This window comes from Delphinapterus leucas, chromosome 17 (genome assembly GCF_059928025.1).
Source record: "Delphinapterus leucas isolate spDelLeu-1000000601 "Yukka" chromosome 17, BTC_Dleu_Yukka2, whole genome shotgun sequence".
NCBI classification, from domain to species: Eukaryota; Metazoa; Chordata; class Mammalia; order Artiodactyla; family Monodontidae; genus Delphinapterus; species Delphinapterus leucas.
In genome coordinates this window covers 1,193,190-1,220,908 of record NC_143145.1, presented here as the reverse complement: position 1 = coordinate 1,220,908, position 27,719 = coordinate 1,193,190, and the positions used below count along the sequence as shown (strand labels likewise).

The window sequence follows — 27,719 nt, the reverse complement described above, 5'->3', positions numbered from 1 at the left end:
AAGATGCTCAACATCCTTACCCATCCGGGAAATCCAAATTGAACCCACAATGAGAGACCACTTCACACCCACCCACTTCATAAGCCTTCACATGTCTCCTCATACTAGCAACTCCACAAAGAGTACCCCATTTCACATACAAGAAAAAAGAGGCTCAGAAAATCTAATTTCCCCAGAATCATATCGTTGCTGAAAGCAGGATCTGATACCAATAAAGACCATTCTGATCCCAAAGCTGGCAGCCTCACCTGCGGCCTCTGCCGCACCCCTCACAAGGTGTGAAACAGCACTGACCAGCAGGAATGTGACACAAGCCACAAGTGAATTTTAAACCGATTTGATTTTTTGCAATATACTTAATTTCAACCAAAATATTGTCACTACAATGTGTGATCAATATAAAAAATAAGTTCACATTCTTTTTCCTACTATTTGAGGTCAGCATGAACTTTACACCCACAGCATGTCCCCACCGGGACCAGCCACATCTCAGGAGCTCACAGCCACACGCGGCTGGTGGCTGCAGGCTAGACGGCCCAGGAGGAATGGTTAAGACGGCGGTGTCCAATGTGTGCTCCTCTGCTTAGTGTCCCTGTGACCACGAACAAGTTGCTTAACCTCTCTGTACCTCAGTTTCCTAACCTGGTAAGTGGAGATAACAGCACCTACCTCGCCAAGGACTGGCCAAAAGCAATGGAGACACAGAGCCAAGTGCATCACGGACGCTGGTTCTCACTAGCACCCGGTAACACCTACATTTCAAAGCTGCCCCCGCCCTACAGTATTTTGGCGTTACCCACCACGCCTCCCCGACAGGCCCACAGCCGCAGCAAAAGCCAGCACTTACAGCCACCTTCTCTTTATGCCCACACGTGGGCGTGAAAGAGACCACGGGTGGGGGTGGGGCGGAAGCGGGCCGAGCCCGGGGCGGGGCTACAGGGGTGGTGACCGGGTGAGGGGCGGGGCACGGTCTGCAGGGGGTGGTGATGGGCAGTGGGGGCGGTGATGGGCAGTGGGGGCGGGGCCGGGGCCAGGGCGGGGGCGGGGCCAGCGTACCATCTCCACCTGCCTTCTCCCTCCTCCTCCGGCCCTTTGGTGGCCTCGTGGTCCCTTTTCCTGTCTCTCCCTCGGGACGTTGCACCGACCGGCTCCTCCTCTTGGCCTCTGCCCTGCTCCAGGCCACACCGACTTATCTCCTCTCTCCGTCGCTTCTCCCACCGTACGTCCTTCCCGGGGTGGCCCAGTCCACACCTGATGGCCCTCTCCGCGCGCCCATCCCTCCCCAGCTCCCCATCCCCTTGTCTCTGTTCCTTTGCTTCCGGAGCCCCTGCTCCGCCCACGTTGTCCTTCTTCCTTTTTTTGACTTTTTTGGAAACCACAGTCTCTGATGCGGACTCGTTACCAGCATCACATTTTTCATTTTCTTCTTTCTTAGTTTCTCCAGCCCACATGTCTTTCCCCTCCTCGATATTCCCTCGTAGCTGCTTCCTCCCCACCAACTCTCCCACCTTTTCGGTGTAGGCTAGCTGCTCCGTCGTGGACGTTCCCTCCGCCTCCGTCTGCGCGTCTTCCCTGCGGCTCTCGGCATCTTCCCTGCGGCTCTCGGCTCCCGCGTCCCCATCGCCTCCATGCACCGCCTCCCTGCTGGGCCCGCGCCCCCTCTCCGCAGGCGCCCTCCTGCTGTGGCCACATGCACCCCTCCAGTCCCCGCTGCCCTCCTCCAGCTTCGAAGCCTTGGTCTGTCTCCCAGCACCTTTCTCCTTAAGCCCTTCCCGCCTTTGCTCTTCCGATATGTTCTCCTTTTTTTTTTTCTGTTTGCTTTTCACTTTCACCCCATCCTTTCCCTGGCTTGCGCCCACTTGCTCCTTGTCTCCCTCTCCCAGGGTGCTGGGCCACACAGCCTTCCCACCATCCTGGCCACTGGGCACAGCCTGCAGTGCCCCATCCTCAGAGGACACCTGGAGATCACCAAGGGCCATCTTCCTCTCGTCCCCAGGGCCTTGTAGCCTCGGAACCTTGTGCAGGAGAGAGAGCACACTGTGAGTGGGCCACACCCCACAGGCAGCACCCACCCAGGTCGCAGACCCCAGTGACTGCTTTACTCACCACATCCTGCCCTGCCCTTCCCCACAGAGGCTTCCATCAGAGGAGCAACAAATCCAGACTATGCGCCTCTACTGCCTCCAAAGGAGCTTCAGAAAATAGCTTCTGTGTCTCAGCCCTCCTGGCCCTTGTCAGAAGTGGAACCCAGGGCAGTGCACTGCCCCCGGGGAACAAACCCCACTGGGAAAGGGCACAGGAGGAGCAGCTATTCCAATGCCACTTCCCCCACCCAGGCTCCACAGACTCATTTCACAATACATTCCTATTAGGAAGTCAGACAGGGGATCTGCATGGTGGTCCAGTGGTAAAGAATCCGCTGTCCAATGCACAGGACACGGGTTCAATCCCTGGTTGGGGAACTCAGATCCCACATGCCATGGGGCAACTAATGCCACGTGCCACAACTACTGAGCTCATGCGCTTCAACTAGAGCCTGTGTGCCATAAACTACAGAGCCCACATGCTCTGGATCCCACATGCCACAACTAGAGAGAAGCCCGTGCACTGCAGCAAAAGATCCTGCGTGCCACAACTAAGACCTGACACAGCCATAAAAAATAAATAAATAAAATATTTTTTTAAAAAAAGAAAGAAAGTCAGACAGTAAGGTCATTCATTGTCTTTTTTTTGCCCACGCCGCACGGTACCAGGGATGGAACTCATGCCCCCTGCAGTGGAAGCATGGAGTTTTAACCACTGGACTGCCAGGGAAATCCCCATCCATTGTCTTCTTACACTTGCAAGAATAAACACGCAAGCACGAGCGCCTAGAAAGCTGCTCACGAGAATCACACCTGAAGACGTTACCTGGCCTTTTTCCTTGCAAAGCTTTTCACTGTTATGCGTCTTCACAGGCTTGGCGGTCTGTGCAGATCTGGAATACAAAACCATACGTAAATACATAAATCTGCTGCTCACTTAGAAAGCCTACCATTTTGAAAACAGATAAATAACCTACATTACAGACTACAGAGTCTCCAGTCTTTTCAGTGGACTCTCTATTTTTCACAACATGTTTGGTGAACATGAGCATATTCACAGGACATCTGTGGGCAGGGGGTGAATGAGCGCAACTCCAGTCTGACACTAAGGAGCTGCTGGCAGCTGCAAAAGCACCCCTGGCACACGTCCTGCCGACAGGAGACCCGCGGGGGCTGCAGAAAGAGCGGATGGCACAGCCAGCCCTGTCACCCACCAGGTCCACCTCTGCCCACCCCCGGCCCCTGTCAATACTGTGACTGCCATGGGACTTCCCTGGTGGTCCATGCTTAAGACTCCACGCTTCCCTGCTTGGGGACCTAGGATCCCGTGTGCTGCGCAGCCAAAAAAATTAAAAATTAAAGGAAAAAAAAAACGGTCAATTTAGAAAAACGGTCCTTCAAGAGTAGCCTTGAAGAAACAGTAATTGCGAGAAACACATTCAGAAACAAAACCCAAACTAAACAGAGAGATCAAACACAACAGGCCCGAGCAGGAGCGTGGGGCAGGCCCTGCAGCTGCCACCCAAACACCGCCACGGGGACAGGCCCTGGGGGGCCAAGCACTGGCTTACAGAGGGCAAGGGAGGCCCGCGACCAGGCGACTGACCAACTTCACACCCACTAGGATGGCTACAGCGAAAAGATGGACAATAACAAGTGCTGGCAGGCGTGTGGAGAACTCAAGCTCCTCGTACGCTGCTGGTGGGAATGTAAAATTGTGGAGCCACCCCGGGAAACAGTGTGGCAGTGCCGGAGCGAGGCAAACAACTACCACGAGACACAGCAACTCCACTCCTAGGTGTTCATACAAATACTGTGAGGGAATGTTCACAGCAGCAATACTGACAAGAGCCCAAAGGTGGAAACAACCCCAAATGTCCATCAACAGATGAACGGATAAGCAAAAGGCGCTATACTCAAACAGTAAAATATTTTCAGCCATAAAAATGAAGTGCTGTGGCTTCCCTGGTGGCGCACTGGTTAAGAATCTGCCTGTCGATGCAGGGGACACAGGTTCGAGCCCTGGTCCAGGAAGATCCCACGTGCAGTGGAGCAACAAAGCCCGTGTGCCACAACTACTGAGCCTGCGCTCTAGAGCCCGTGAGCCACAGCTACTGAGCCTGCATGCCGCAACTAATGAAGCCTGCGCACCTAGAGCCCGTGCTCTGCAACAAGAGAAGCCACCACAATGAGAAGTCCACGCACTGCTACAAAGAGCAGCCCCCGCTCGCCACAACCAGAGAAAGCCTGCACGCAGCAACGGAGACCCAACACAGCCAAAAATAAGTAAATAATTTTTTACATAAATAAAAATGAAGTGCTGATACGTGCTACAATGTGGATGAATCTTGAAAATATGTTAAGTGAAAGAAGCCGGACACAAAAGGACAAATATTGTATGACCCACTTGTACAACATACCCAGGACAGGCCAATTCGTACAAATAAAAGGCTGATGAGAGGTCGTCAGGGGCTGGGGGAAGAGGGAAATGAGGGGTATGGGGTTTCCCTTTGAGGTGATGAGAAAATTCTGGAATTAGATCGTGCTGATAGCTGCCCGAGACTGTGAACGTCCTTGGTACCAAGGAACTGTACACCCTGAAACGGTTAAAATGACGAATTTTACATTATGTGAATGTTATCACAACAAAAACAAACACAAAAGGAAGGTTTCCCAAAATTTCTGACATTTTCCATGAGAGAAAAAGAAGAGTTGGGACAGAACACCAGGCACAGGAGAAATCCTGCCTCTGTTCACAGCACGGGGGCCGCACGATGAGGCCCACAAGCTAGACCTAGGTCGCACACGCTTCTGTCTGTCTGGCCAAGCAGTTCTGTAAAATTTCAGCAACATTTAACATCTGAGACACTTCACCGTAACGATCCCCACGTCGATGGTGTGTGAGCTGCATACCCAGGGGCCTGCTCAGAAGTTCATCCACCACTCACAGCGGGGGTCCAGCAGGGAGGGAGGGAGCAAACGGCAGCCAGAAAAGGGAGGGGCCCACCCTCCCCCCACCCCACTCCCCCCCACCCGATTACGGGAAACTAATAAACATGATTTGACATGACTCAGAGAAAACATCAAATTAAACTAATCCTGTACTCCGAGGCCAGGTGCTTCATTCAAAACTGGAAATACTATTTAGAACAACAGAGCTTCAACTGCCTGATTCTGAAGCCTGGACTCCTTTCACCATGAACTGATACGCAAATCCTGTCATCAAGCCACACGTGTTTCCAACACCAAAGTTTCCAAAAGCAAAACCTACCACGGTTTTTTTCCATCAGGTTTTTTCTTTGTTCTACTGGACAAAGAGAGCTATTTATACGATCCTCTGAGACAAGAAAGTGGTAGAAAACAGGAGAGGTAAAGAAAGGTCAGAGACAACCATATGCCTAATGCCTTTTAAACAATTTTTGGTTCTATTCTTTGAAAAAGATGTGGTTATGTTGATTGTTACCTAGTTTACAATTATTTCTGACAAGATCTTTTATTTATTGATAAAATAAAAACCACAAAAGAGAGGACCGACAGCAGATGGAGGGGGCCAGTCCTCGGCCTTCACAGAAGGCCTTCACAGAACGCGCAAAAGACTGATTTCCTGCGCGGCAGCCAGCAGCTCCCATTACCAGTCGTTCTGTGGTTCTACCAGATTCTTCACTTCTGCTCAAGTGAGAGCAAAGACTGGATAAAAACAGGGAGTGCAGGTCCCAATTCCAATGCCAAGGCCAGACTCAGGACTGAAGGTGATGTCGCTGCCCCTCCCACTGCTGCATCCTCACCACCCTACCTCACCTCCTGCACAAAGGAAAGGGACACAGAACAAACCCTACCTGATATCTTCTGAAATGGAGAATGTACTTTCTTCCTTCAGGCACTGCTACGAGTCACAAGAAGACAGGGAGTTTTACTGAGAACATTTCCACGTTGCAGTAATGGTTAGAACTTCCGTTAAAACACTAAAAAGACCACCACCAATGTGTCCTGAAGTGGCCCCTGGGAAGAGCAAACGTGACCCTCAGGAAGTGAGCAAGTTAGGTCCAGGACACCACGACGCCCCCAGCCGGCAGCTTCCGGGTCCTTAGAACTCAGCAAGAGGGTGGCAGCCACTCAAAGGATTCTGAGTAATGCGTAACCAAACCCACCCCTCCCAGAACTGATTCCAAGGCCCAGGCACAACACAGAAAGCAGCGCGCCTTCCGAAATTAGAAATAAATGTACTTTACACACAAAGTGTACATTTTTAAAGCTATCAAAATGCCATAGAGACTAAGAAAGGCTTACAGATTTAAAAAAATGAAGAATTTAACTTACTGAAGCCTGTTAAGTTTAAAAACAGAACATTAACAGTAAATGAAAAATTCAAACCTGGTCTTTCCCACATCTTCCCTGATGTTTTTGGTTTGGCTCCTTCACTTTCTGTTTCTTCCGGTTTTCTAGGTTCATCTGGTCAGTATTCTCCCTCTTCCTTTAATGAAAAACAAATTTTAATGCAAATCCCAAGGGAGGAAATGTAAAGCCAACATTGAAACGATGTCTCTGGCTTGAAGAAATACAAACTGCACAGGAAAGCGACAGGATCACCCCGCCCTCTCCCTCCCCAGCCTGACACCAGACTCCTTGCTTGACACCACCTGGGCCACGTCTGTGTGCACACACTCTTCCCATCCCATTTTCCACTAGTGCAGGGATGGGGTCAATTAGACTAGGGCATTTCAAGAGGTGAGCCAGCTCGTTAATAAAAATCACATCCACTAAGCAAAGGCCACTTCTTCCCAAAAACATTCAGTTACCTTGTGAGGGCAACCTCATCCTTCACCGAGAATGGCTTCAAATCGGACATTTGACCATCTCCCATAGCCTCTTCTTTACCTGTAATCGCGTGTCTCCAACTGTGAGAAAACAGAGCTGAGATGCATCAAAGAGGACCCCAGGTAAGGAGCAGGCCAGGCGGAAAGGAGGTGAGCCTGGGCCCATGTGCAGGGACATTCTATGGCCTGTCATGCCTGTGGCCGGTGGTCCTACTGGCTGAGTCTACATCTAAAACAGATCAACAGCTAACTCACATCAACCCTAAGAGACTAAGAGACTAAGAGAAGAGCAAAGGCCCACCGTTCCCAAGGTCTCTATAGAACAGGCGCACCAGGAGATGCGTGTCATTCTTGACCTCATTACTACAGAAACAGTCTCCAAGAACTGTTTCAGTTAACAGGTCCTGAGCATTTTGCCGCGTTTTATGTATCATTATCTTTATATTTTGAAACGTCACAATTAACTATCTCTTGAAGGCAGGCAACAACTGCACTGAAAACAGCCTGTTTGCCAATTCCAGCTGAGTACTTATGGCTTTAGGTGCATCAGACCAAAAGGAAAAGGAAAAGAAAGCTGTAAACTCGTGGTGTTAACAAGATGAACGCCAGCAGGTGGTAAAGACAAAGAAGGCAGATCAGAACTCAGGCAATGGGGCGGGCGGCTCCACGAGGAGGGCAACCCAGGCCCTAAGGCGGATATTCGGGTTCCAGGGCGGCCTCCGGCGGGGACTGGAGCCCGGGCACCGAGGGATTTGCGTGCGTCAGCGCCGGTCCACGCCCATTTCCTAGGGAGCTGGTCAGGCACAGGAGGCCCCGCGGGCCACGCTGGGTCGTGCGGAGAAGGGGAGACTGGGGAAAACGTCCCCCTCCGGGCCCCACCCGCCGCGCGTTCCCGAAGTCCCACCTGCGGCTCCTCGAAGCCTCGGGCTCCGCAGCGAACGCACCGTCTACCGACGCGCCATCTCCTGCCATCAGGTCCGCGCGTGCGCGGCGCCGCCACCACCGCGTGCCGCGCCTCGGCGCCGCGGGGGCCGCCGGGAAGGCAGGAGGCGCAAGCGTGGGGCGGGGCTCCTGCGCGGCAGGGCAGCTGGGGGTCTGGGGCACGAACTACCAGTCGTAGGCGGCGCGGGAGGTGGGGGGCGCAGAGCTGGGTCCTGGCAGGGTGGGTAGGAGCGACGAGGAGGCAGCCCAGGGTCAAGGGCCCCGCGGGAGATCTTGGCCCAGGTGTGTGAGCGTGCATGTATGTGTGTGAGCGTGCACGTGCACCTGCGTGCGCGGGCTGGGATTGGGGAAGGACCGGCGGGGCGTGGATGTGATGGTGCAGGTGGAGGGGGGGCGGGGACTGTCAGGTTAGGAAAGACAACATGCTCCCGTTGCATTTAGAGGGATGAATGAGCCTCAGTGGGCAGGACAGTTCTTGGGGCAGAGAGGCCTGCGGGAGACGCAGTGCCTGGTTTCCTGGGAGACGGCAATGAGGTCGGCCAGCGGAGGATGGTGGAGGTGGGGACAAGAGGAGTTGAGGATGACACCCAGGGTTCCAGTTTGCATGGTTGCGTGGGTGGGGCTGTCCTCTGACCCTAAAACCCCATCACAGGAAAACCGCCTAAAAACATACCTCTGGTGAAAACAGAGGAGGCTATTACAAACATGCTCCTTACTTTACAATTTGGTTGTTGTTTTATAAGTTCTGGTGCTTTTGTTTGACGTTATTAAAGATGCCATTTTCCTGCCTTCTTAACAAATGGACGTTAGGTAAATGGCTGTTTTCCTGCTTTGGTGAATAATGGCCAGACGGAAGCCTTCTGTCGTGTCGACGGCCTCTCACTGGCAGCCCAGTGTGTGCTGCGGAAGCTTTGCATAAAGATGGCATCTAATCTACAATTGCGCCTGGATTTGCTAGAGCCCCACGGAGGCTGAACTCATTTTATTCAGAACGCCACGGAACGATAACCAAAAAAGGATACCATGAAGGCAACATCTATCACATGCTTCTTTAAAAACCCCCTTGTCAGCATCAGTGACAATGGCATTACCGCTCAGTCACTGAGATTAAAAATTAGTCATGCGTGGAAAATAGAAACAGGTTTTCAGGGAAAAGGAAGCTTTGGTTCCACTGAATTATGCCTCTTTTTTGCTTGGTAAATAAAGGATGCATATTTTCCAATGATATATATTTTCGAGGTTAGCTATGTCTAGGTGGTCCCAGATTTGGGGTAAGAGCCTTGTTGTCAGTTGACTGACTGGGCAGGTGTCAAAAACACTTTATAGGGCTTCCCTGGTGGCGCAGTGGTTGGGAGTCCGCCTGCCGGTGCGGGGGGCGCGAGTTCGTGCCCCGGTCCGGGGGGATCCCGCGTGCCGCGGAGCGGCTGGGCCCGTGGGCCGTGGCCGCTGGGCCTGTGCGTCCGGAGCCTGTGCTCCGCGGTGGGAGGGGCCGCGGCGGTGGGAGGCCCGCGTACCACGAAGAAAAAAAAAAAAAAACCACTTTATAACTTATATCGAAAACCGTCTGACAACAAGGTATTCAGTTGTGACATCAGAGTTACCGCCATCCAGAATCTGAATCTTTCTGGATTGGGTCACGAATGAGTCCTTGGAATGATGGGTGTTTTCCTTCTCATAGGTGTCACAGCCCATCAGTGAGGCTGAGTATGCAAAGCATCACTCGGCTGCCTGCGCCCTCTCACCCCCTTAAACCCTGGTGAAACCGAGCCCTCTGCCTTCTGGGCAGCCACATGCCAGCTGGGGCCCCCGCCCCACCAGGAAGCCCCACCCCCCTGTCCTTAGCCATCCTCCTCCTTGCCTCCTGTGACCTCCAGCACCCCTCCTCGGCCCACTCTCAGCGGGGGCCTTGCTTCCTATGTCATCGACACATAGAAACAGCCCACAGGGAGTGTCCGCATCCTCCCAGCCCCACGTGTGCCCTGCCTGTGTCTGCCATCCCTCTGCCTCCTCCTGTCGCTGTGGTTGGACTGTTCGAACCTCTGTTGAAGGCTCTCAGCCCTCCCCTGACCCCACAAGCACGTGTCCCACCAGTTCCCTGCCCCCTGCCAAGCAGAACTCCCCAGACGTGGGTCCACTTCCCATCCTCTGGCTCACTTTTGATCCCCGTTAAGGCAGCCTTCTGTCCCCACACCCCACTGAGACGGCCCCCAGCAAGGTCTCCAACACCCACCACCACCTTCCCTGGCCTTATCCCGCTGACCATCAGCAATGTGGGATGATGCCTCATTCACGGGTGCTCCTTGGACCGTGTCCGTCCCCAGGTTTCTGGGGGGCATCTGGCCCAGCTGCTCCTCCTCTTCCTGGCACTGCCATGAACTGCCAAGCTGTCTGCCCATGACTGCCCCACCACACGTGGCCCTGCCTGCAGCCCGCTCCCCACCTGGCCTCACCTGGCCTCCACTCCTCCAGAGCCCAGGGTGGTCCTTCGGCAGCAGGATTTTCTGCAGAAGGTCGTGGGGAGGCCTCAGTGGGGGAGAACATGCAGGTGCCTTCAGCTGTCTGCCAGGGATCAGACAAGTAAACACTATGCTCTGGGGAGCCCTGGGCATCCTCACCTCGCACTGTTCAAAGGATAAAGCTAGTTCCCCAAAGTGGCCAGAAAAATGTCCATGGAGCCAGGCCACGATGCCAAACTTACAAGGACAATAATCTGTACCCACCCCCTTTCCTTGGACCTCATTCCCGAAAAGTGCCATTTCCCCAGAAGCCACCGTCCTTGCTTGGAGACAGACCTCTCCCTCCCTCCCCACGTGCACCTCTGTGTCCAGGAGGGGCGAGAGCACAGACGTGGCTTGGGAAGGGTCCAGAGTGTGGTGGGTATTCAGGGCCCACAGAGCCCCTCCCACCAGGGCCCTGGGCTGGGCGCCCTGAAGAAGACTCTTCTAAGGCACTCTCTCTGCTCCCAGGTGGCTTTTCCAGGTGCCCTCTGCAGCCAATGCTCTCAGTGGCTCTTTTTTTTTTTTTTTTTTTTTCCCCAAATGACTCTCAACTTGCCTTCAAATAAGAATAAATATGTGTGTCTGTTCCCCGGGCCTTTGACAGCCCTGAGCTGGCCCCATGACTTGGGTGGGATTGATGGCCCCGTCTCACTGAGAAGCCAGGTGCATCTTTTACTAAAGGTGGTTTCCAAATGATGAATGGCTTTCTCACGAACACAAAATTGTTGATTGTATTTACAAACAATCCCTTTTTCACGTTCCGTTGATTCTTCTCTGGCGTCGGTCCCTCAGTGACACCCGCACGGCTGATGCATCGGTGGCTATTATCTCCATTGATTAAGGCTTCCTGTGGTCTCGCGGTGCCTGGTACGCCATTTGTCACAGACAAGCGGCTTGCACACAGCAGTATATCATGCTCCCTTCGGGCTTTACGGTTATTTATTCTTGCATTTATGTTGCGTTACCCTGTAAGCACAGGCGCACACCAAAACTCCAAAATCTTAGCATGCCACAGCAGTGAGCAAATACAGGAGTAAAGGAATTCTTTGCCAATCCTGTGCCTCCAGAGCCTGACTCCTCTGCCCCTCATTCTGAAAAAATGCAAATGTAAATAAACAGTGTCAGCACTGTCCCTAATTGAGACTTGGGACCAGAGAGAAGGTAGATGGAAGTGCCACCACTTTTCACCAAGTCATTCAACATTTAGCATGGAACCAAAAGACCCCAGACCCAAATTCTTCAGCACCTCCTGGGGACGAGGCAGCCGTCAAAATGGCCCAATCCAGGCCAGGTGGGAATTTTCTAGAATCAGCTGCTTTCTCTAGGTTTCTCTGTCCCACCTCCTCCTCCTGATGGCATTTTTGGCTCACTCGGGGCATTCCCCGTGGTCAGTCCCTACCAGGAAACGGGCTGTGTGCAGAGAAGGTGCTGGACGCTGCAAGGGTCCTGGCTTCTCTCCGGCCACTGGGTCTTGGGCAAGCTGGTGACACTCCAGGTGGCCAGGCCCTCCTCTGGAACTTGCAGAGGCTCAGAACAGAGCCCAACTTTCCTCCCAACTCGAAAATCTGGGTGTTCACGTTCGCATCGATAGCCTATCTGGCTCATAGTTGCAAAGTGTCGATCAGTATAAAAGTGTAAGTCAGAGCCCATCGGCACTTACCGCGTACTGCTGTGGAGAGAAATTTATCTTCTCACACTGCGGGAGGCTAAGTCCAGGATCAAGGTTCCAGCTTATTCAGCTCCTTGTAAAGACTCTCTTCCTGGTTTGCAGATGGACACCTTCTCACTGTGTCCTCACATGGCTAAGAAAGCAAACTCTGGTGTCTCTCTTTCTTTTTTCTTGGCCATGCCACTCAGCTTGTGGGATCTTAGTTCCCTGACGAGGGGTCGAACCCAGGCCCCCGGCAGTGAAAGCAGGGAGTCCTAACCACTGGACTGCCAGGGAATTCCCTGGTGTCTTTTTCTCTTACAAGGACACTAATCCCATCATGGGGTCCCCACCCTCATGACCTCATCTAACCCTCATCACCGCCCAAAAGCCCCACCTCCAAATCCTATCACATTGGAGGTTAGGGATTCAACATAGGAATTTGGAAGGTGGAGAAAATTCAGTCCATAACGTAGCTTAACACTAGCTACCTTACCAAATTATCTAATTAGTTCTAATGGGGTTTCTTTTTGGTTGAATTTCTTGGGATTTTAAATTATGCAATCATGTCATTTGAATATAATTTGGTCTTCTTTCCCCTAGTATTTAGTTTCCCTGCATTATTTCCTTAACTAAAAGTTACAAACTACTCCTCCTGTGGGGCTCTCCCAGGGGCCCTCTGAAGACCCCCCTGCCCAACTGGCCACAACTACATCCTGAGCCCATGCGTGTAGGCCTATGGATGGCTAAAGGAATGGGACTAAGATGACCACTGTGGGTCACTGTGTCCTGCCGATGTTTGGGGCTGGACAGTGACTGTGCAGGTGTGCCCTGGCGTCACGGGCATTTATTTATTTATTTATTTATTTAATGTCTCTTTTCTTGCTTTGCATTTTTGAAGATGATCTGGGTTTTTAAATTTTTATTTATTTTTATTTTTGGCTGTGCACAGGCTTCCTCTAGCTGCGGCAAGCGGGGACTACTCTTCATCACGGTGAGCAGGCTTCTCATTGCAGTGGCTTCTCTTGTTGCGGAGCACGGGCTCTAGCCGCATGGGCTTCAGTAGTTGTGGCATGTGGGCTCAGTAGTTGTGGCTCGCGGGCTCTGGAGCGCAGGCTCAGTAGTTGTAGCGCATGGGCTTAGTTGCTCCGCGGCACGTGGGATCTTCCCGGACCAGGGCTTGAACCTGTGTCCTTCGCATTGGTGGGCGGATTCTTTAACCACTGCGCCACCAGGGAAGCCTTCTAGTTATTTTTTAGGTAATGTGAAGTTTGTGTTCTTTCTTCTATTTCAAACCTTATTTAGAAATATCTTTTCACTTCTAATGGTTACCTTTTATTTTGGATGTTTTTTGTTGTCCATTTCTAGACATCCACTCTTCCAAAACTAAGCTTTGGGATTGCTTTGTTACAGAAGGTGCAGAGTTTCACCAACCTTAGCTCTACAAGACCCGATTAGCCAAACAGGAGCCTCCTCCAGTGCCCTACCGCCCTCCCCAGGGGCGACCTCTTGTAACTCTTTGAGCTGCCGATTTGGTATTGAATTCCACAGTTCCGAACAACATACTTCTGCATCCGGAATTCTGTTTTCTAACTGAGGCCTTACCTACTGACTTTGCCTCAGGAGGATGAAGCTTCAGCTTCTCTCACCCACTTCTTCACTCTTCCCCTCTCCCCTCTTCCTAACAGAAACTCGTTGTAATGGTCCTGAGGTCAAGATGCCAGGACATCCTGAAATACACAGCTGAGTCAGGTTATATTCTGTGCTTACTTTTTATTTTCCCAGGAGTTAACAATTACCTTATTTTGGAGTTGTTATTGTTGCAGATGGCCAGGGTGGGCCAAGGAGCTTAGTTTACAGGATTTAGCACTGGGGAACTGCCGGATCAGGCGCACACGTTTGGAAAGAAGGAGCCTAGGGCTCTGCACCGAGGGGAGACGGTGAGGACGGACAAGCTGGAACTTTATCGGAACTTGATAAACTAGGGCTACTTATTAGTCTGGTGTTCCTGCCCCTACAAACGGTGGGTTCTTAGGTGAGGTGAGCCCCACATGAAATTTGAGTGCATTGCAGAGTCACCATAACTAGAGAAATTATGAAAGGACCTGGACGGAGGCACATCGCTGGGGCAACCCTGCAGGGAGAGCAGGTTACGGAAAGAGTCCAATTCTGGAAGTAGGCTGGTCCTGGAGGCAAGTCAGTTCTAGAAGTAGGTTGTGAAAGCAAGATGATACTGGAAGCAGGTTGTGGAGGTGGGTTCTGGAGGAGGATTCTGGGGTGTGGGCTCCAGAGGAAGGTTCTGGAAGCAGGTTCTGGAGGTGTGACAATGGACGGCTGACCATGGCACCTCACTGGGGCCAGGCCGGAGCCTGGGTACCCGCGCGGAGACAGGAAAGCGGACCTTAAGAGCTGCACGGGCGCTCGCGCTAGCAAAACCGTTAACCCCATTGCGGATGTTTTCGGACTAGCCCCGCGGAGGCCCCCCAGCCGGTGCGGGTGAAACCCGCGCAGCCCGGCGCCCTGCGCGGCGCAGTGTTTTTCCCTTATCCGCCGGCCGGCGGTTGCCAGGGGCGACCGCATTCCCCCGGGGCTCCGCGGGCGCGGGAGGGCGGGGCCTGGCCGCGGAACCACCTCCCTCGCATCCTGGTTGGCCAAGGCTGCTGTCCGTCGGAGTCTCCGCTGCCGCCGATTGGGCAGCGGAAAGTTTCGCACGCTCGGCGCCCAGCGCCCCGCCCCTCCAGCCGACTGGGCCACCCCCCCACCCCCTCCGGGAGAGGGCAGTACGGGATCCCGTGCGCCCGGGGTTCCTGCGCCAGCGTTGGCTTCCAGGCGGGCGCGGCCCGAACGGCGGGCGGAAATGGTCCCTGAGGGGAGGCCGGACGGTGCGGGCGCCGGCGAGGAGAGCGCCCGGCTGCAGGCGGCGGGCAGCGTCCGCAAGGTGGGAGTGCCCCAGGGCGGGGGGCGCCGGGAGGTGGGGTGCCAGACCCGACGTGCTCCTGTCGCCATCTGACTCCGGCGGGCGCGGGACTGCCGGGTCGGCGCTGGCTTCTCCCGTCCGAGCGCGCCGCTAGACTCCGGGGCGAACCCCGCATCTCGCTCGCCCCTAGAGGCAAGGTGGGCTTATCGCTGGGGAAACTGGGGCCCGGTGCGGAGCCAGAGCCCAGCTGTCTGCCTTTGCTGGGCTCCTCTCTAGCCCGTTTGGGGACCCCTCCTGTGTCGACCAGGAAAAGGTGGGAGCGCAAGTCCACCTCTTGGTTTTCTCCAACGCTTCAGGACCCCCTTCTGTGACAGGTGTTGGGCTCTGGTCAGTGACAGCCCGTGGCCCTAGTGTTTGTTCCTGGTGCCCATCATTCCTCCTTTTCTAGCTTTGCCCTCTCTCTCCTAGGGCTGTTCAGCTTTGCCCTGGGCACCCAGGTCTGTCTGTAATGAAACTTTTAGCAACAGGTGGCTGAAGCCTCGTGGGTACAGGAAATGGCTGAAGGATTGCCCAGCTAGGTGGTTTGTCCCTCCTCACCTACCCGCACCTCTGCCCCCTCCTGAAATCTCTGACCCCACGCGCTGTGGACTGTGGACCATTTCCAGGACGACTGGGGAAGCTCTGGAAGGGAGGGGGTGTGGAGACATTCGAGTCTGTGCCTGGGAAGGAGAGGGTGCTCTGGCTGCCTCCCTCTGCAGTCCAGGAGCCCAGTTGTCCCCAGCTGGTCAGCAAGAGGCTGCCCCAGTGTTTATGGCAGGCCTTGGGCATCCATGTCCCCAAGGGTTTTCAGTCTGGTGCCACCAAGCATAGGTGGCACCTGCACCCACAAGGGTGTAAGGCCTGGCCCTGCTGGCCATCTTGCTGATTGTTCCCAGGCCTGTGCTGGCATAGTTGCCCCCGCACGTAGCCAATTCTGGACACTGCCCATGCCATTTCCTCCTGGGCTTCTGGGGGATCCGCTAGACCCATGCCATCAGGGCCATTGCAGGGAGGGTGTGGGGGGTTGCTCCTCTTCTCCGTCGGAGTGGAGGTTCTTCCACAGGTGGGTGAGCTGGCACATCCCTTTACCACTTGGTGCGGAAATGGGGGTGAGTGTGGCTCTCAGCCCGCCCAGCACTGCGGACTGGGCCATAAGCACACCTCCCATCCAGGTCACGCAGCCAACCTGCCTTCTGGAGGGAGCGTTAGGGTCACAAGGCCATGGGGGTGCTGGCTGCGGAGCTCAGAGGGGACCCTGGCTCAGAGGCCGTGGTCTCCCGCCTCCAACACATCTCTCCGGGAGCACTTGACATTGGAGACAAACGAACTGTGTTGATGGGGACAGCCCTGCGGGGCTAGAGGTCTCTGCCCGGCACGTGGACCACCCCTCCCCAGGCAGACAGCTGTGCTGCTCACCCAGAACCCTTAGAACCTGCTGGAGCTTTGCAGTTGGACCTTCAGAGGGATCGGGATGTAGCTTCGGCTGTGGCCTGCCCCTCTGTCCCCAAATTCTCAGGCCTCCTGGAGGGGAGACTGCGCACATCCTCTGCTCATTCCCTTTTGCACCAAGTGGGTATGGGAGGCACCACGGAGAAGAGGCGCAGGCCAGTGGGAAGACAGACACTCAACAAGCAGAACAGAGAGAGGAGAGCTGTGTTTTGTCTTGTTCCATCCTGGTGCCACCCTGACACCAGCCCCCTTCCCATCTACAGATGAGGGTCTGCCCAGGGTCCCACAGCAGGGAGTCCTCCAAGTTGATTGCTCTTTCTCCCATTGTTCAATGTGGACAAGTCCCCTCTCCCCAGTTACCTTGAAGCCTTCTATCCTTCAAATCCCAGAAGAATGCCTCCTCCTGCAGGAAGTCTTCCCTGATTGATCTCTCCTGAGAATACTGGAGTGTGGAGGAGATGTTGGGCCATAATCCAAGGTGGCTATGCACCAGGAGCCTTGTCTGTGCAAGGGCGTGAGACCTTCTTTAGGGTGCCCCCTGCACAGGGCTGGGACAAACTAGAGCCCCCACAAGGTGGGAAACTGCCCTGTGTGTGACAGTGGGGGCATGCTTCCTCAGATTTGCGGAAGACAGTGGCCATTGTAGGGAGGCCAGCGTCAGCCCCGCATGAATAAAACTTCCCCTGTCTGTGCCATCAGGGCAGGGTCCTGGGAAGCACTGTGTTCTCGTCCCTGCTCTGTTCGGGGGCCAGGTGATCACCTGAGCCTGAGAGGACGTTGCCCGAGGAAGTACGTTCTGAGAAATCCTTTCCAACTCTTGGGCTGGTGACTGACCCACACGGGAGGTCCTTAAATGGCCAGGAGGAGGTGTGGCAGCTGTGGCTGCACCAGTCCCACTGGGGCCCTGAAGCCCCTCCCCTCACCAGAGGAAGCCTCTCACCCTCTGAACCTGCCGCAGGGCTCCCTGCTTGGGGCCCGGGACGTGGGCAGGCTGGCAGGTGGCCCATATGCAGTACAGAACCCACGCGGAGGCACTTCGGATGGTGGCCGTTGGGAGGCCTGGCCTGCTGCCTGTGAGCAGAGGGACCCTGGGCCTGTGGTTTGGGATGGAGCCCGGCAATGTTCAGCGTGGCCCAGGGGAGCCTCCTCTCTGTTAGCGACCCAGCGGGAGCCGGCTGGGCATCCCCTCCAATTAAACGTGTGTGGCCTGGCATAATTGTGTGGGCGGGATGGGTCGTGGGGGTTACAGAAGGAATTCAAAAGTGCAGGAGGATGTGTGGTGAGTAATTGGCCATCTCCTGGTGGGAGCTCCAGGCTGGGCTGCTGAGACCCAGAGCCACACCGGACAGGCCCAGATTCTTCCCGGGGCCCCAGTCCCAGCCACATCCCCCACTGCCATGTCCTTGCTGGCCCGGCCCCCGTAACCTGTGGCCTCTCGGCAGGGCTGTGACCTCCTGGCAAATTCGCAGCACGGCTGCCTGCAGAGCCGCAGGGCCCAGATCCACCAGCAGATCAACAGGGAGCTGAGGATGCGGACGGGCGCCGAGAACCTGTACAGGTGCGTGCTGGCTGCCTGGGACACCTGCCGCCGGCCGACCCGTGGGAAAACAGTGCCGTGTTCCCCGAGGTCCCTGCGAGGCAGGTGCATCCCGGGGCAGGGCAGTGACCCAGGTGGGTGCCTGGTCTTGTGGTCCACATGTGATTCCGTGACCGTGGCCTCCCATTCAGGCTCCTGAGAGGCAGGGCTGGGCCTCCCACTGGGGTCTGGGGCAGTCATGCCGCTCAGCTGAGACCCTCACAGGTGACTCAGGCCCCCACCTTGGTGGCCCAAACTGGCAGGGGTAGGCTCAGGGCCAGCCGAGTTCCGTTCCGTGCGGGGCTGGAGCAGGGCTTGAGGGGATGTCCCCACCAGTGTGCAGTGTGGGAGCCTTTGAGATGCACACGGTGACCAGCAGCTGTGTGCTGACCTTCACACACGCCAGCTCTACTGGTGACGGCCCGAGGCCCAGGGAGGAGGCCTGGCCTGCCTGAGTGCAGACTACCAGTGAGTGCAGAACCAGCCCCAGGGCGGGGCTCGGCTGGGCCTGGGCCGCTCCTTTTCCTTAGCAGCCCTGCCTTCCTGGACCTGTGGCCCCACTGGCAGGCACAGAGAGGGTCTGATCCCCGCCCCTGCGGGGAAGTTGGCTTCCATTCGCTGTGGAGGGCAGGCTGAGCTGTGTCCTGGGGGCATGAGAGGTGGTGGAGGACACTTATGCCCTGGAAGCTCAGGGACCAAGGAGATGTGCTTGGGCCAGAGTCACGACATACCCGCGTGGACAGGAATCTGCATGAACCACGGGGGTTTGCAGAGAAGGGGGAGGTCATCTGGCGGGCCCTGGACCCCACTGCTGCCCCCCAAGGGGGCTGGGCCCATCAGCACATCACTCTGGGAGTGGGCTCCAGAGCTCAGGCTAGGGCAGGGGCTGCAGCGAAGCCCAGGGGCGTGGGTCCGCCTGCAGGGCTAGGGCTTCACCTCAGCCTGGCCTCCCCTAGAGCCACCAGCAATGCCCGGGTGAGGGAGACTGTGGCCCTGGAGCTGAGCTACGTCAACTCCAGCCTGCAGCTGCTGAAGGAGGAGTTGGAGGGGCTCGATGGCAACGTGGACGCCGACCAGCCCCAGAGGTGTGTGTGCACGCGTGTGCAAGGACACGGACTGGCCCCAGATGTGCGTGTGTGCATGTGTGCAAGGACGCGGAGCGGCCCCAGAGGTGCGTGTGCATGTGTGCGCAGAACAGCCCCCACCACGCGTGTGTGTGGGAGGATGTGATCCAGGACAGGGCGTGGTGGGACGTGTGTGGTGTGCAAGGACATGTACCATAATCAGAGGAGAGGCGTGTCCCGTGGGGCAGGAGTGGTAGCGGGTGAACTGCGTGGCCACTGGGGACAGCAGAGTCCAGCCTTAGAGCCCAGACTCGATGCTTCTGGTTCTAGCGAAGGTATCACTGTCCCCATGATCCCCCTGGGGCTGAAGGAGACCAAGCAGCTAGACTGGGCCACACCCCTGAAGGTGAGTGCTGGCCTGTGAGCCCTGGGCTCTGGGGGGTCTTTGGGGCTTCCTGGTCCAGCCGTCTCACGGAGATGAAGACTCTGAGGCCCAGAGAGGAGAGGGGTCTGCCCTGGAGCCACTTGGCCTCCCCAGGCTATGGGGGATTTGGATTGGGTGGGCTTTGCAGAAAGGCACGCACCCTGGGATGGGTGTCAGCAGAACTGGAGGCCCCAAGACGGCTGCAGGGTCCTGACTCTCACTCTGAGGGTCCCTCTGGCGGGGGCCACCTCTTCCAGTCAGAGCCTGTGCTGAGAAAACCCGCTGGTTCCTGGGTCCTTGTTGGGGCTCGTGAGCCCGGCTGCCCTGGGTAGCTCGCCACTCCGGCCAGGCCGGCAGAAAGGTGCCTCGCCTCTCGGCCTCAGTCTCCTTGCCTGTCAAGGGGCAGGTAGCACTTGCCTCGTGGGGTTAATAAGGGAATTCAAGTAGAAACATCACCAAGTCTCCAGGCCCCATATCTGTGGTGGGGGGCACCCACGTCAGTGTGTAGACCAGGGCCTCCCCTCGCTTCGGGTCTTCACCCACGTCGGGCTGGGAGACTTCAGGGAAGCCCGGCGCCTGTCCCTTCGAATCAGGAGCTGATCTCAGGGCACTTTGGAGAGGACAGTGCTTCCTACGAGGCTGAAATCCGGGAGCTGGAGGACCTGCGGCAGGTGGGTGGGTGTCTCCCAGTCCATAGGTGAGAAGACAGAGGCTCGGTGCTGCTGGCCCTTTGGGAATGGCTAGTCTGTGCCTGTCCCCACCCCAGGGACCCTGCCTGGGTCTCTCGCCCCAATGCCCTGCACAGTCTCCTGGAGTGGCAAATGTGGTCCACAGCAGCCCCCGGAAGGGCAGGTGTGACCGTGTCTACCCCTAGACCCTGGGGTGTTCTCCTGGAGCTGTGGCATTCAAGGGGATTCCCAGGGCGGTGTGCATGCCATGAGGTGGGCTGGGGCCGTGGGACCCCGCTGACTTCCACCCGGCAGGCCATGCGGACCCCTAGCCGGAGCGAGGCGGGCCTGGAGCTGCTCACGGCCTACTACAATCAGCTGTGTTTCCAGGAGGCGCGCTTTGTCAGCCCTGCCAGGAGCCTGGGGCTGCTGTTCCACTGGTAGGGGCGGGGCGGGGCGGGGTGGGGGGCGGCGGCCGCTTCTGAGACCCTGGCTTCTTGTGAGGGCTCTGCCCAGCCTGACCCGACCCTGCAGGTATGACTCGCTGACAGGGGTTCCGGCCCAGCAGCGGGCCCTGGCCTTCGAGAAGGGCAGCGTGCTCTTCAACATCGGCGCCCTCCACACCCAGATCGGGGCTCGCCAGGACCGCTCCTGCCCCGAGGGCACCAGCTGTGCTGTGGAGGCCTTTCAGAGGGCTGCGGGTGAGAGCCGCCCAGGGCTGGGCCCCCAGCTGTGCCTGCTTGGTCCTCGCTTCCAGGCGTGAGGGGCAGAGCCTTCTCTGTGGCCAGAGCTAGGGGCCCAGTACGATGGCCCCCTAGCCCGAGGGGGTCACACGCACAGGCCCTCAGTGGGGCGCAGAGGGTGCTCCCCAACCAGGGCCGAGCACACGGGGCGGGGGTGGGGTGGCCCCGCCGTGCCACCCTGAGCCCCCTCCCCTCCGCAGGGGCCTTCAGCCTCCTGAGGGAGAACTTCTCCCACGCACCCAGCCCCGACATGAGCCCCGCCTCACTCTCCATGCTGGAGCAGCTCATGACGGCCCAGGCCCAGGAGTGCGTCTTCGAGGGCCTCTTGCTGCAGGCCCCCGTGGCTCCCCATGACTGCCTGGCCCAGCTCCACCTGGCTCAGGAGGCGGCCCAGGTGAGGGTGGGGAGCCCGGCCAAGCTGCGGTGTCTCAGTGAGCAGCAGGGCCTGGGTCGAGGGTGCCGGCTGGAGCTTAGGAGCAGAGCCAGGATCTGGGCGGGGGGCGGGTACAGGGCCTCCTGTAGGGTCCCAGAGCCGGCTGTCAACCCCGAGGTCCTGAGTCCCCGCCTCTGGGGCAACACCAATCAGGGCAGGAACCGGGGCCCTGCCCCTGAGCTCAGCCTGGCATGGGGCAGGGCCGCTGGGACTTTGGTCGAAGCCAAGCCCCGGGGTGGGGAGAGGTGGGGGCCCAGGCCGCTGGGCTCGCGGGAGGCCCCACCATCCTGCCGTGTGCGCCAGCAGGTGGCGGCCGAGTACCGCCTGGTGCATCAGACCATGGCCCAGCCGCCCGTCCAGGACTACGTGCCCTTCCCCTGGACCACCCTGGTGCACGTGAAGGCCGAGTACTTCCGCGCCCTGGCCCACTACCACGCGGCCCTGGCCCTGTGTGACGGCGCCCGTGAGTGCCCCGCCCCGCATGCCCGTGTGCCGGCAGGGCCCCGCTGGCGCCTCACCGCCCTCTCTGACCCACAGCGGTGGCGGAGGCGGAGCTTCCAGCCCTCGAGCAGATCTTCCTCGGGCTCCCGGCCTCGTCTGAGCCCCGGGGCCCCGCCCTGCCCCAGGAGCAGGAGGACCGCCGGAAGCTGGGTGAGGCGGCTGAGGGAGGGGGCGGGGCGCTGGGGCCTCCGCGGGCGTGAATGACCCACTCCACCCTGTCATCCCCAGCCCTGATGCCCCGGCACTGGCGGGTGGGGTCCCCAGCTCGCCCGGAGCAGGGGCCCCAGCAGTGCGGGCGGCGTCGGGAGGGGGCGGGGGCAGGGGGGGCGAGCCACACACGGCGGCAGCTCTTTCGCGGCTCAGACCTGCCGTCGGGCCCTCAGGATGAGCCCAGAAGCCCTCGCTTGCCCTCCTCTCGCAGCACCTGGTGGTGGGGGAGCTGGGGCCCAGTCTGGAAGGGCCAGGCAGGCAGCGTGTGACAGCTCTGTCCCGTGCAGGCAAGGCCCACCTGAAGCGGGCCATCCTGGGTCAGGAGGAGGCCCTGCGGCTGCATGCCGTGTGCCGGGCCCTGCGCAGGGTGGACCTGCTGCAGGTCGTGCTGGCCCAGGCGCTGCGGCGCTCTCTGGCCAAGTACTCGGAACTCGACCTCGAGGACGACTTCTGTGAGGCCGCCGAGGCCCCTGACGTTCGGCGTGAGCAGCCGGGCCCCTTGGGTGGGTGTGTCCTGGCCCCGGGGGGGGGCGGGGGGGGGCGGAGGCCTCCTGGCGAGCAACTGCCATTTGCCACAGAGCTATGGGCCCTGGAAGGAGGAGAAGGGCAGTTGGCGGGGGAGCCGTGATGGCAGCTCCACGCCCCCCTCTCCCTGCACCTGGGACCCCCAAGAACCACCCCCCGGGGCTCCTCCTGCTGGTGGCCCACAGAGGGGCCGGTGTGCACGGGCTGCACTTCGGGTCACCCACTCTGCTCTGGCCGAGCCACACCTGGCTGCTTCCCAGGGTTCTGGGGCCGTGAGCCTTGGGCTCAGCTACGCCCTCCCTTCCCCTTCACCCTTTCAGCTAAGACGCAGCGGAGGCCGGAGGGCAGGGCACCCAGCTTCTCCCGGGTGAAGGTGGCTGACATCTTCCATCGGCTGGTGAGCATCCCTCCCAGGCCATCCCCACCTCGGCTCTGCCCTGCGTTTTCAGGCAGGCCCTCGATGGTGGCCCAGCCCTGCCTGGCCCCCTTGCAGACCCTGCTGGTTTCTGTCCCCAAATGTGGAGAGCGGGGCGAGGGTGCTCCAGGCCGGGGCTCCCCCAAGTGCGGCAGCCCAGCCAGGCCTCTGACCTCTGACCGCCCCCAGGGGCCCCTGTCCGTGTTCTCAGCCAAGAACCGTTGGCGGCTGGCAGGGCCCATCCATGTGGCCCGAGGAGAGGGGGGCTTCGGCTTCACGCTGCGGGGCGATGCGCCCGTTCTCATCGCTGCTGTCGTTCCAGGGGGCCGGGCCGCGGTAAGGGGCCCCACCCCGGGGCTGACTGCGGGAAGGGGGAAGATGGGACTGGCCAGAGGTGGAGGGGTGCCCGCGGGACTCTCCCCGTCTCCCTGCAGGTGGCCGGCCTGAAGGAGGGTGACTACATCGTGTCAGTGAACGGGCAGCCGTGCAGGTGGTGGAAGCACGCAGATGTGGTGGCCCAGCTGAAGGGCGTGGGCGACGAGGGCGTGAGCCTGCAGGTGCTGACGCTGCTGCCCGGTGCCGAGCCGCCTGGCTCGGTGAGCCCCAGGGCCCTGGGGGGGGTGGTCCCTAACTCCTTGTCCCGCCCCGGCCCTGGGCCTTCCGCCAAGCCCCCAACATCCGCAGATGCCAGGAGGGCACTCGGGTGACATTCCAGGCAGCAGCCACCTATGCTGCGGCCTCCACCTGGTGGCAGCTCCTGCCCTTGACAAGGCCCCAGCCCACCCCTCAGCTGGCCTCCACCCTCCTGGAGGCCCCGGGGCGCCCTGCTGCATGGCCGCCCTCCCAGGAACCCCGCCACGTGCCCCCTGAATACCACCCAGCTCATCCCTGTCGCACTCACCAGGCTGGCCACAGGCAGGCCAGGCCAGGGTGCCGACCGATACCCATTTCCATCCCGAACACAGGGGGACCGCCGGCCAGCCCTGGGGGCGCTTCTGAGGAGCCAGAAGGAGCGTGGCTGGGAGACACCAGGGCCCGCACAAGCCAGCCCCAGGCCCCTCCTTGGCTGGAACCGCAAGGCCAAGAGGGGCAAGGCTGGAAGGAGGCTGTCCCCAGCCCCACACCCCTGAGCCGGGCTGCCCAGGCCGGCAGTGAGGGGCCAGCTCTCCCCACACCCCAGCCCCAGCACAGGGTCCAGCTGACTGGGAGTGAGGACCCCATGCACGCCTTCCTCACCCCAGAGCATCTTCGGGCCAGTTTGCTGCCCCACCCAGTGCCCAGAGCTGCCCATTAAAGACATTGTGAGATGAGGTGTGTCCGAGCCCAGTGATGTGGGCCAGGTGCTGCCCCCCCATACGGGAAGTGTCACAGTCGCCTCTGGACGCCGACTCCCAAGTGCCAGGAGACTGCCCCTGGGCTGCCCTGTCCTCATGCGCCCCAGGTGCCCACTTGAGGGCAGCTTCCCAGGTGGGGGTGTCCGGCTGCCCTTCTTGGATCCTGAAGGAGCCGTCCCCAGAGAGCCAGGCAGGCTGGGGTGATGTGTTGCCAGCGGGTCCCTGCAGCCCAGATGCCCACTGCCCCCTGTGCTGGGCTCCTGAGGCCCCTCAGCAGAGCTCTCCCCATCCCCCCACCCCACCCCCCTAGCACGCCATATCTCGTCCACACCCTCCCTCAGGACTGGCTCCGCCCCAAGCCAAGCTTCTGTTTGGCCCCCAGTGATTCCTTCTGGGCACCCCTCCCACTGGCCCACCTGCTGCCCAACAGGCTGGAGAAGGCTCAGCTACCTTCCCGCCCTGCCCCTCCCTCCACACAGCAGCCTGGAGTGCCCACAGCACTGCCTCCCATCTGATCGGGGTCCCAGCCAAGGCCAACTACTGCAACACCTTTTACTGTCCCTCCGTGGACAGAACGGGGACCCATCCCTGCTTCCGTCCCTCCTGTACCCTCATCCCGACCCCTTCTGCGTCGAGGGCCTAGATCTGATCCCAGCCCTGCACCTGCAGTCCAGTCCTTTACCAAGCTGCCAGCCAGGCCCATCTCCCGCCCTCACTTCCCATCTGGCCAAGCTCCACCCACCCTCACCCTGTCTCCGCCCTCACCCCGCCAGGCCCCACCCCATCCTGCCAGGCTCTGCCCCGCCTGTCCTCGCCCTGCAGTCGAGCCTGGGCGTCCGAGGCCCCTGCTCCAGCCTCGGGCAGGTGTCTGCGGGGCCGTTTCATCCTCCTGCACCTGAGCCCAGCACTGAGGGGTGCCCCCAGCCCACTCTAGCCCCCTTGGACTCCTCCCCAGCCCCTTTGGCACTGAACTGGGCTCCTCACACCGTGAGCCTTCAGTGTTCCCCCCCGGCCATGCATACTGGTGGACGGCCCCCAGAGACCACGGCGGCCACACTCCCCTGGGTCCCGCGGTGGTGTGGCTCAGGATCTGGCCCCAAAAAGAGGAGTGAGAGGTGGGACGGGGTGCCGGCTGCAGCCCTAGGCAGGTTAGGGTTGGGGGGGCAGGGGTCCCCGCGGCCACCAGGGGGCAGCCGCTGCCCGCTTAAGTGCAGTGCAGGTTTGGGGAAGGGCAAGCAGCAGACCCAGGAGAGCAAGGAAGCCCCCCTGCAGACCAAGGCCCAGCCACCCCCGTCTCCAGGCATCATCCCTGTCCCCTCTGTGAGGTCCCCAGGCAGGAGCAACCCTGTGGGGGGGCCAGGCAGCCCTGGCCCCTGCCATTCACCACCTTCTTTAGCATTACTGGGGCAGGGGAGTGAGTAGGCGGGGGAGGGGGGGGGTGGCGGTGAGAGTGTGAGGGACACTAGGGACAGGGCATCCAGGTGCGTCCTAGGGACAGGGCATCCAGGTGCGTCCCTCCCCGACCCACCTGCCCCTCCTGGGAGAATGCCCCTCTCAGCAGAACGGCCAAGGTCACCTCTGCACTTACTAATTTGATTAATAAAGCTGTGCATCAAGGAAACATTACCCGCTAATCGGGGACGACAGGGCTGGCAGGTCCTGTCCAGGACTCAGCAACTTCCCTGCTTCCAGCAGCCGATCTGGACCCAAGAGGGGCTGGGACTGGGCACGGAGCTGCTACCTGCTTCTCGCCCCAGGCAGGTGGGGAGGGCCCCTTGCCAAGGACCAGACCCTCCCCATGCGGACAGCCGGTGGTGCATGCCCCACCAGGGCCTTCCCAGCCCCTCCCTTGCCCTGCACAAGAGGCCTGCCTCCCGGCCCTCAGGCAAGCCAGGGCCTTTGCTCCCCTGGGCCAGGTGGGGCTGGGCATCAAGGGGAGCCCCAGCTCTCCAGGAAGCAGTGAACCCACTTTCCAGATGGGAAAGTAGGTGCTGAGCGTGGGGCACGGACCAACCGGCGTCCCACAGGGCCAGCGGAGGCTCTGCCCACACGTTTCCAGCCACTTGGGGCACCTGTCAGCTGTTCCTGGACGCCGAGAGTACTGCCACCCTGTGTCCAGCACACCTCAGCACACAGCATGCAGCACACGGCCCACCCAGTCTCCCTGGCATCTCCCTAATGTCCCTGGACGCCTGAGTTGGCCAAAGGCGGAGTCCTGGGCTGGCTCCAGGAGGCCTTGGGGATGAGGTCATGGACATGACTCTGGGCCTGGCAGGACCCCCGGCGGTCAGTCGTGGCCTGACCCCCACCCTGAGGACAATACTGCACCCCCGCGGGGGCAGGACTCAGAACAAGCTGGCAGTGGCCTGTCTGGCACCCGAGGGTGAGTCCCGCTACACACGACATCAGCCTGGGGTCGTGTGAGCGCCTGGCCCAGCCCAGGAGTGAAGCAGGCGGCTGAGGGGCTTCTCCGTGTGTGCCGGGGGACTGTCCAGGCTGGGAGAGGGGCTATGCCCCAAGGGCCCACCTGGGCTGAGTCCTCTCCCCAGTGGCAGCGGGCTGCCCTGAGGGGCTGGCGCGTGGGGATCCGCACACAGTGGGGCTGGGGGTGAGAAGGCGCGCGCCTGCCCGGCCCATCCGCTCTGCCCTGACGTGTCTAGGCGCTCCGGCCCTTCCCAGCTGCCTGCCCCGTAACAGCACCCCAGCCCCATTCTGCCCTGTGCTCTCTGCCCCCTCAGTTCCAAGCTGGGATGTGCTCAGCCTTCCTCAGATGTGGCCACGTCTCAGGTCGGTCACGGCTCTAAACCCCCCACTTTCTGGTCCAGCCACATCCCGTTGTCGCGATGCCCCGGATGGGCCGTGGGCCACAGACAGGGACGGCGCCAGCTCATCCACAAGCTCCACAAATACCTGGGAAGGTGCAGCCGCCTGGTGCGAGTGTCCCGTGCACGTGCCACCCGGGGAGGGAGGGTGAGGGCCGGGAGCTTCTGAGGCGGCAGCGGGACACTGTCCCTGTCCCCGTGCCCAGCGCGGGGAGGGCCCGGGAGGGCTTGGGAGAGCGTGGGGCTGAGGGCGTGCGCTGAGCAGCGTGCACGCGGAGCTCCCCGGCGCGCGCCCGGGCCGCCGCCCCCGCCCCACGCAGGGACGTCTCATTTTCCAGAGCGGTCTCGCGCTGCGCGGGGAGGTTGGGCTGAGCGCACGCTGTGATCGTTTTGCTTTGCCAACAGAAAACTGCCGCGAGGGGAAAAGGCAAACTCCCTTTCGCTTGGGTCAGCAGTGAGCGCAGCAGATTAATGCGAGGAGAGGCGTGGGCGCGGAAGGAAGGGAGCCCCGAGGCGGAGGCGGGAGGGCCAGGGAGGGGCTGGGGCGCAGGGGTCACAGGGGAGGGCCAGGCGGAGGACAGGTGTCAGGGCCGCCGGCTGGGGGGGCCCCTCC

At 59.3% G+C, this 27,719-nt stretch overlaps 2 protein-coding genes across 12 annotated transcripts in view; one reads left to right on the top strand and one right to left on the bottom strand.

Annotated features, from left to right (window-relative positions):
- Positions 1-3,066, bottom strand: part of TOP1MT (DNA topoisomerase I mitochondrial) — a 40,349-nt gene extending 37,283 nt beyond the window's left edge. For 10 of the 11 annotated variants that reach the window (XM_089898443.1, XM_089898449.1, XM_089898450.1 and 7 more), the window contains exon 1: positions 1,057-2,425. In XM_089898443.1, the coding sequence (XP_089754569.1) occupies positions 1,057-1,979 (923 nt within the window). In that variant the 5' untranslated portion in view covers positions 1,980-2,425. Of the gene's footprint in view, positions 1-1,056 lie in introns of all 11 variants that reach the window. The other variant, XM_089898453.1, reaches the window with a different exon arrangement.
- Positions 3,067-14,812: 11,746 nt separating this feature from the next.
- Positions 14,813-24,411, top strand: RHPN1 (rhophilin Rho GTPase binding protein 1). Its single transcript, XM_089898502.1, has 19 exons — positions 14,813-14,924; positions 15,372-15,430; position 15,636; positions 16,655-16,695; position 16,922; positions 17,834-17,949; positions 18,924-19,052; positions 19,362-19,437; positions 20,049-20,126; positions 20,439-20,563; positions 20,658-20,824; positions 21,067-21,260; positions 21,606-21,762; positions 21,837-21,950; positions 22,298-22,492; positions 22,856-22,932; positions 23,140-23,286; positions 23,385-23,546; positions 23,916-24,411. The coding sequence occupies exons 1-19, from the start codon at positions 14,844-14,846 to the stop codon at positions 24,078-24,080; spliced, it is 2,085 nt and encodes a 694-aa protein (XP_089754628.1). The 5' UTR covers positions 14,813-14,843; the 3' UTR covers positions 24,081-24,411.
- Positions 24,412-27,719: the final 3,308 nt, after the last annotated feature.

Coding starts and splice junctions, on each gene's coding strand:
- RHPN1 (XM_089898502.1), top strand. CDS start 14,844: ATGGTCCCTGAGGGGAGGCCGGACGGTGCGGGCGCCGGCGAGGAGAGC. Junction 19,053..19,361: donor GACGCCGACCAGCCCCAGAG/GTGTGTGTGCAC, acceptor TTCTGGTTCTAG/CGAAGGTATCACTGTCCCCA. Junction 23,287..23,384: donor TTCCAGGGGGCCGGGCCGCG/GTAAGGGGCCCC, acceptor GTCTCCCTGCAG/GTGGCCGGCCTGAAGGAGGG.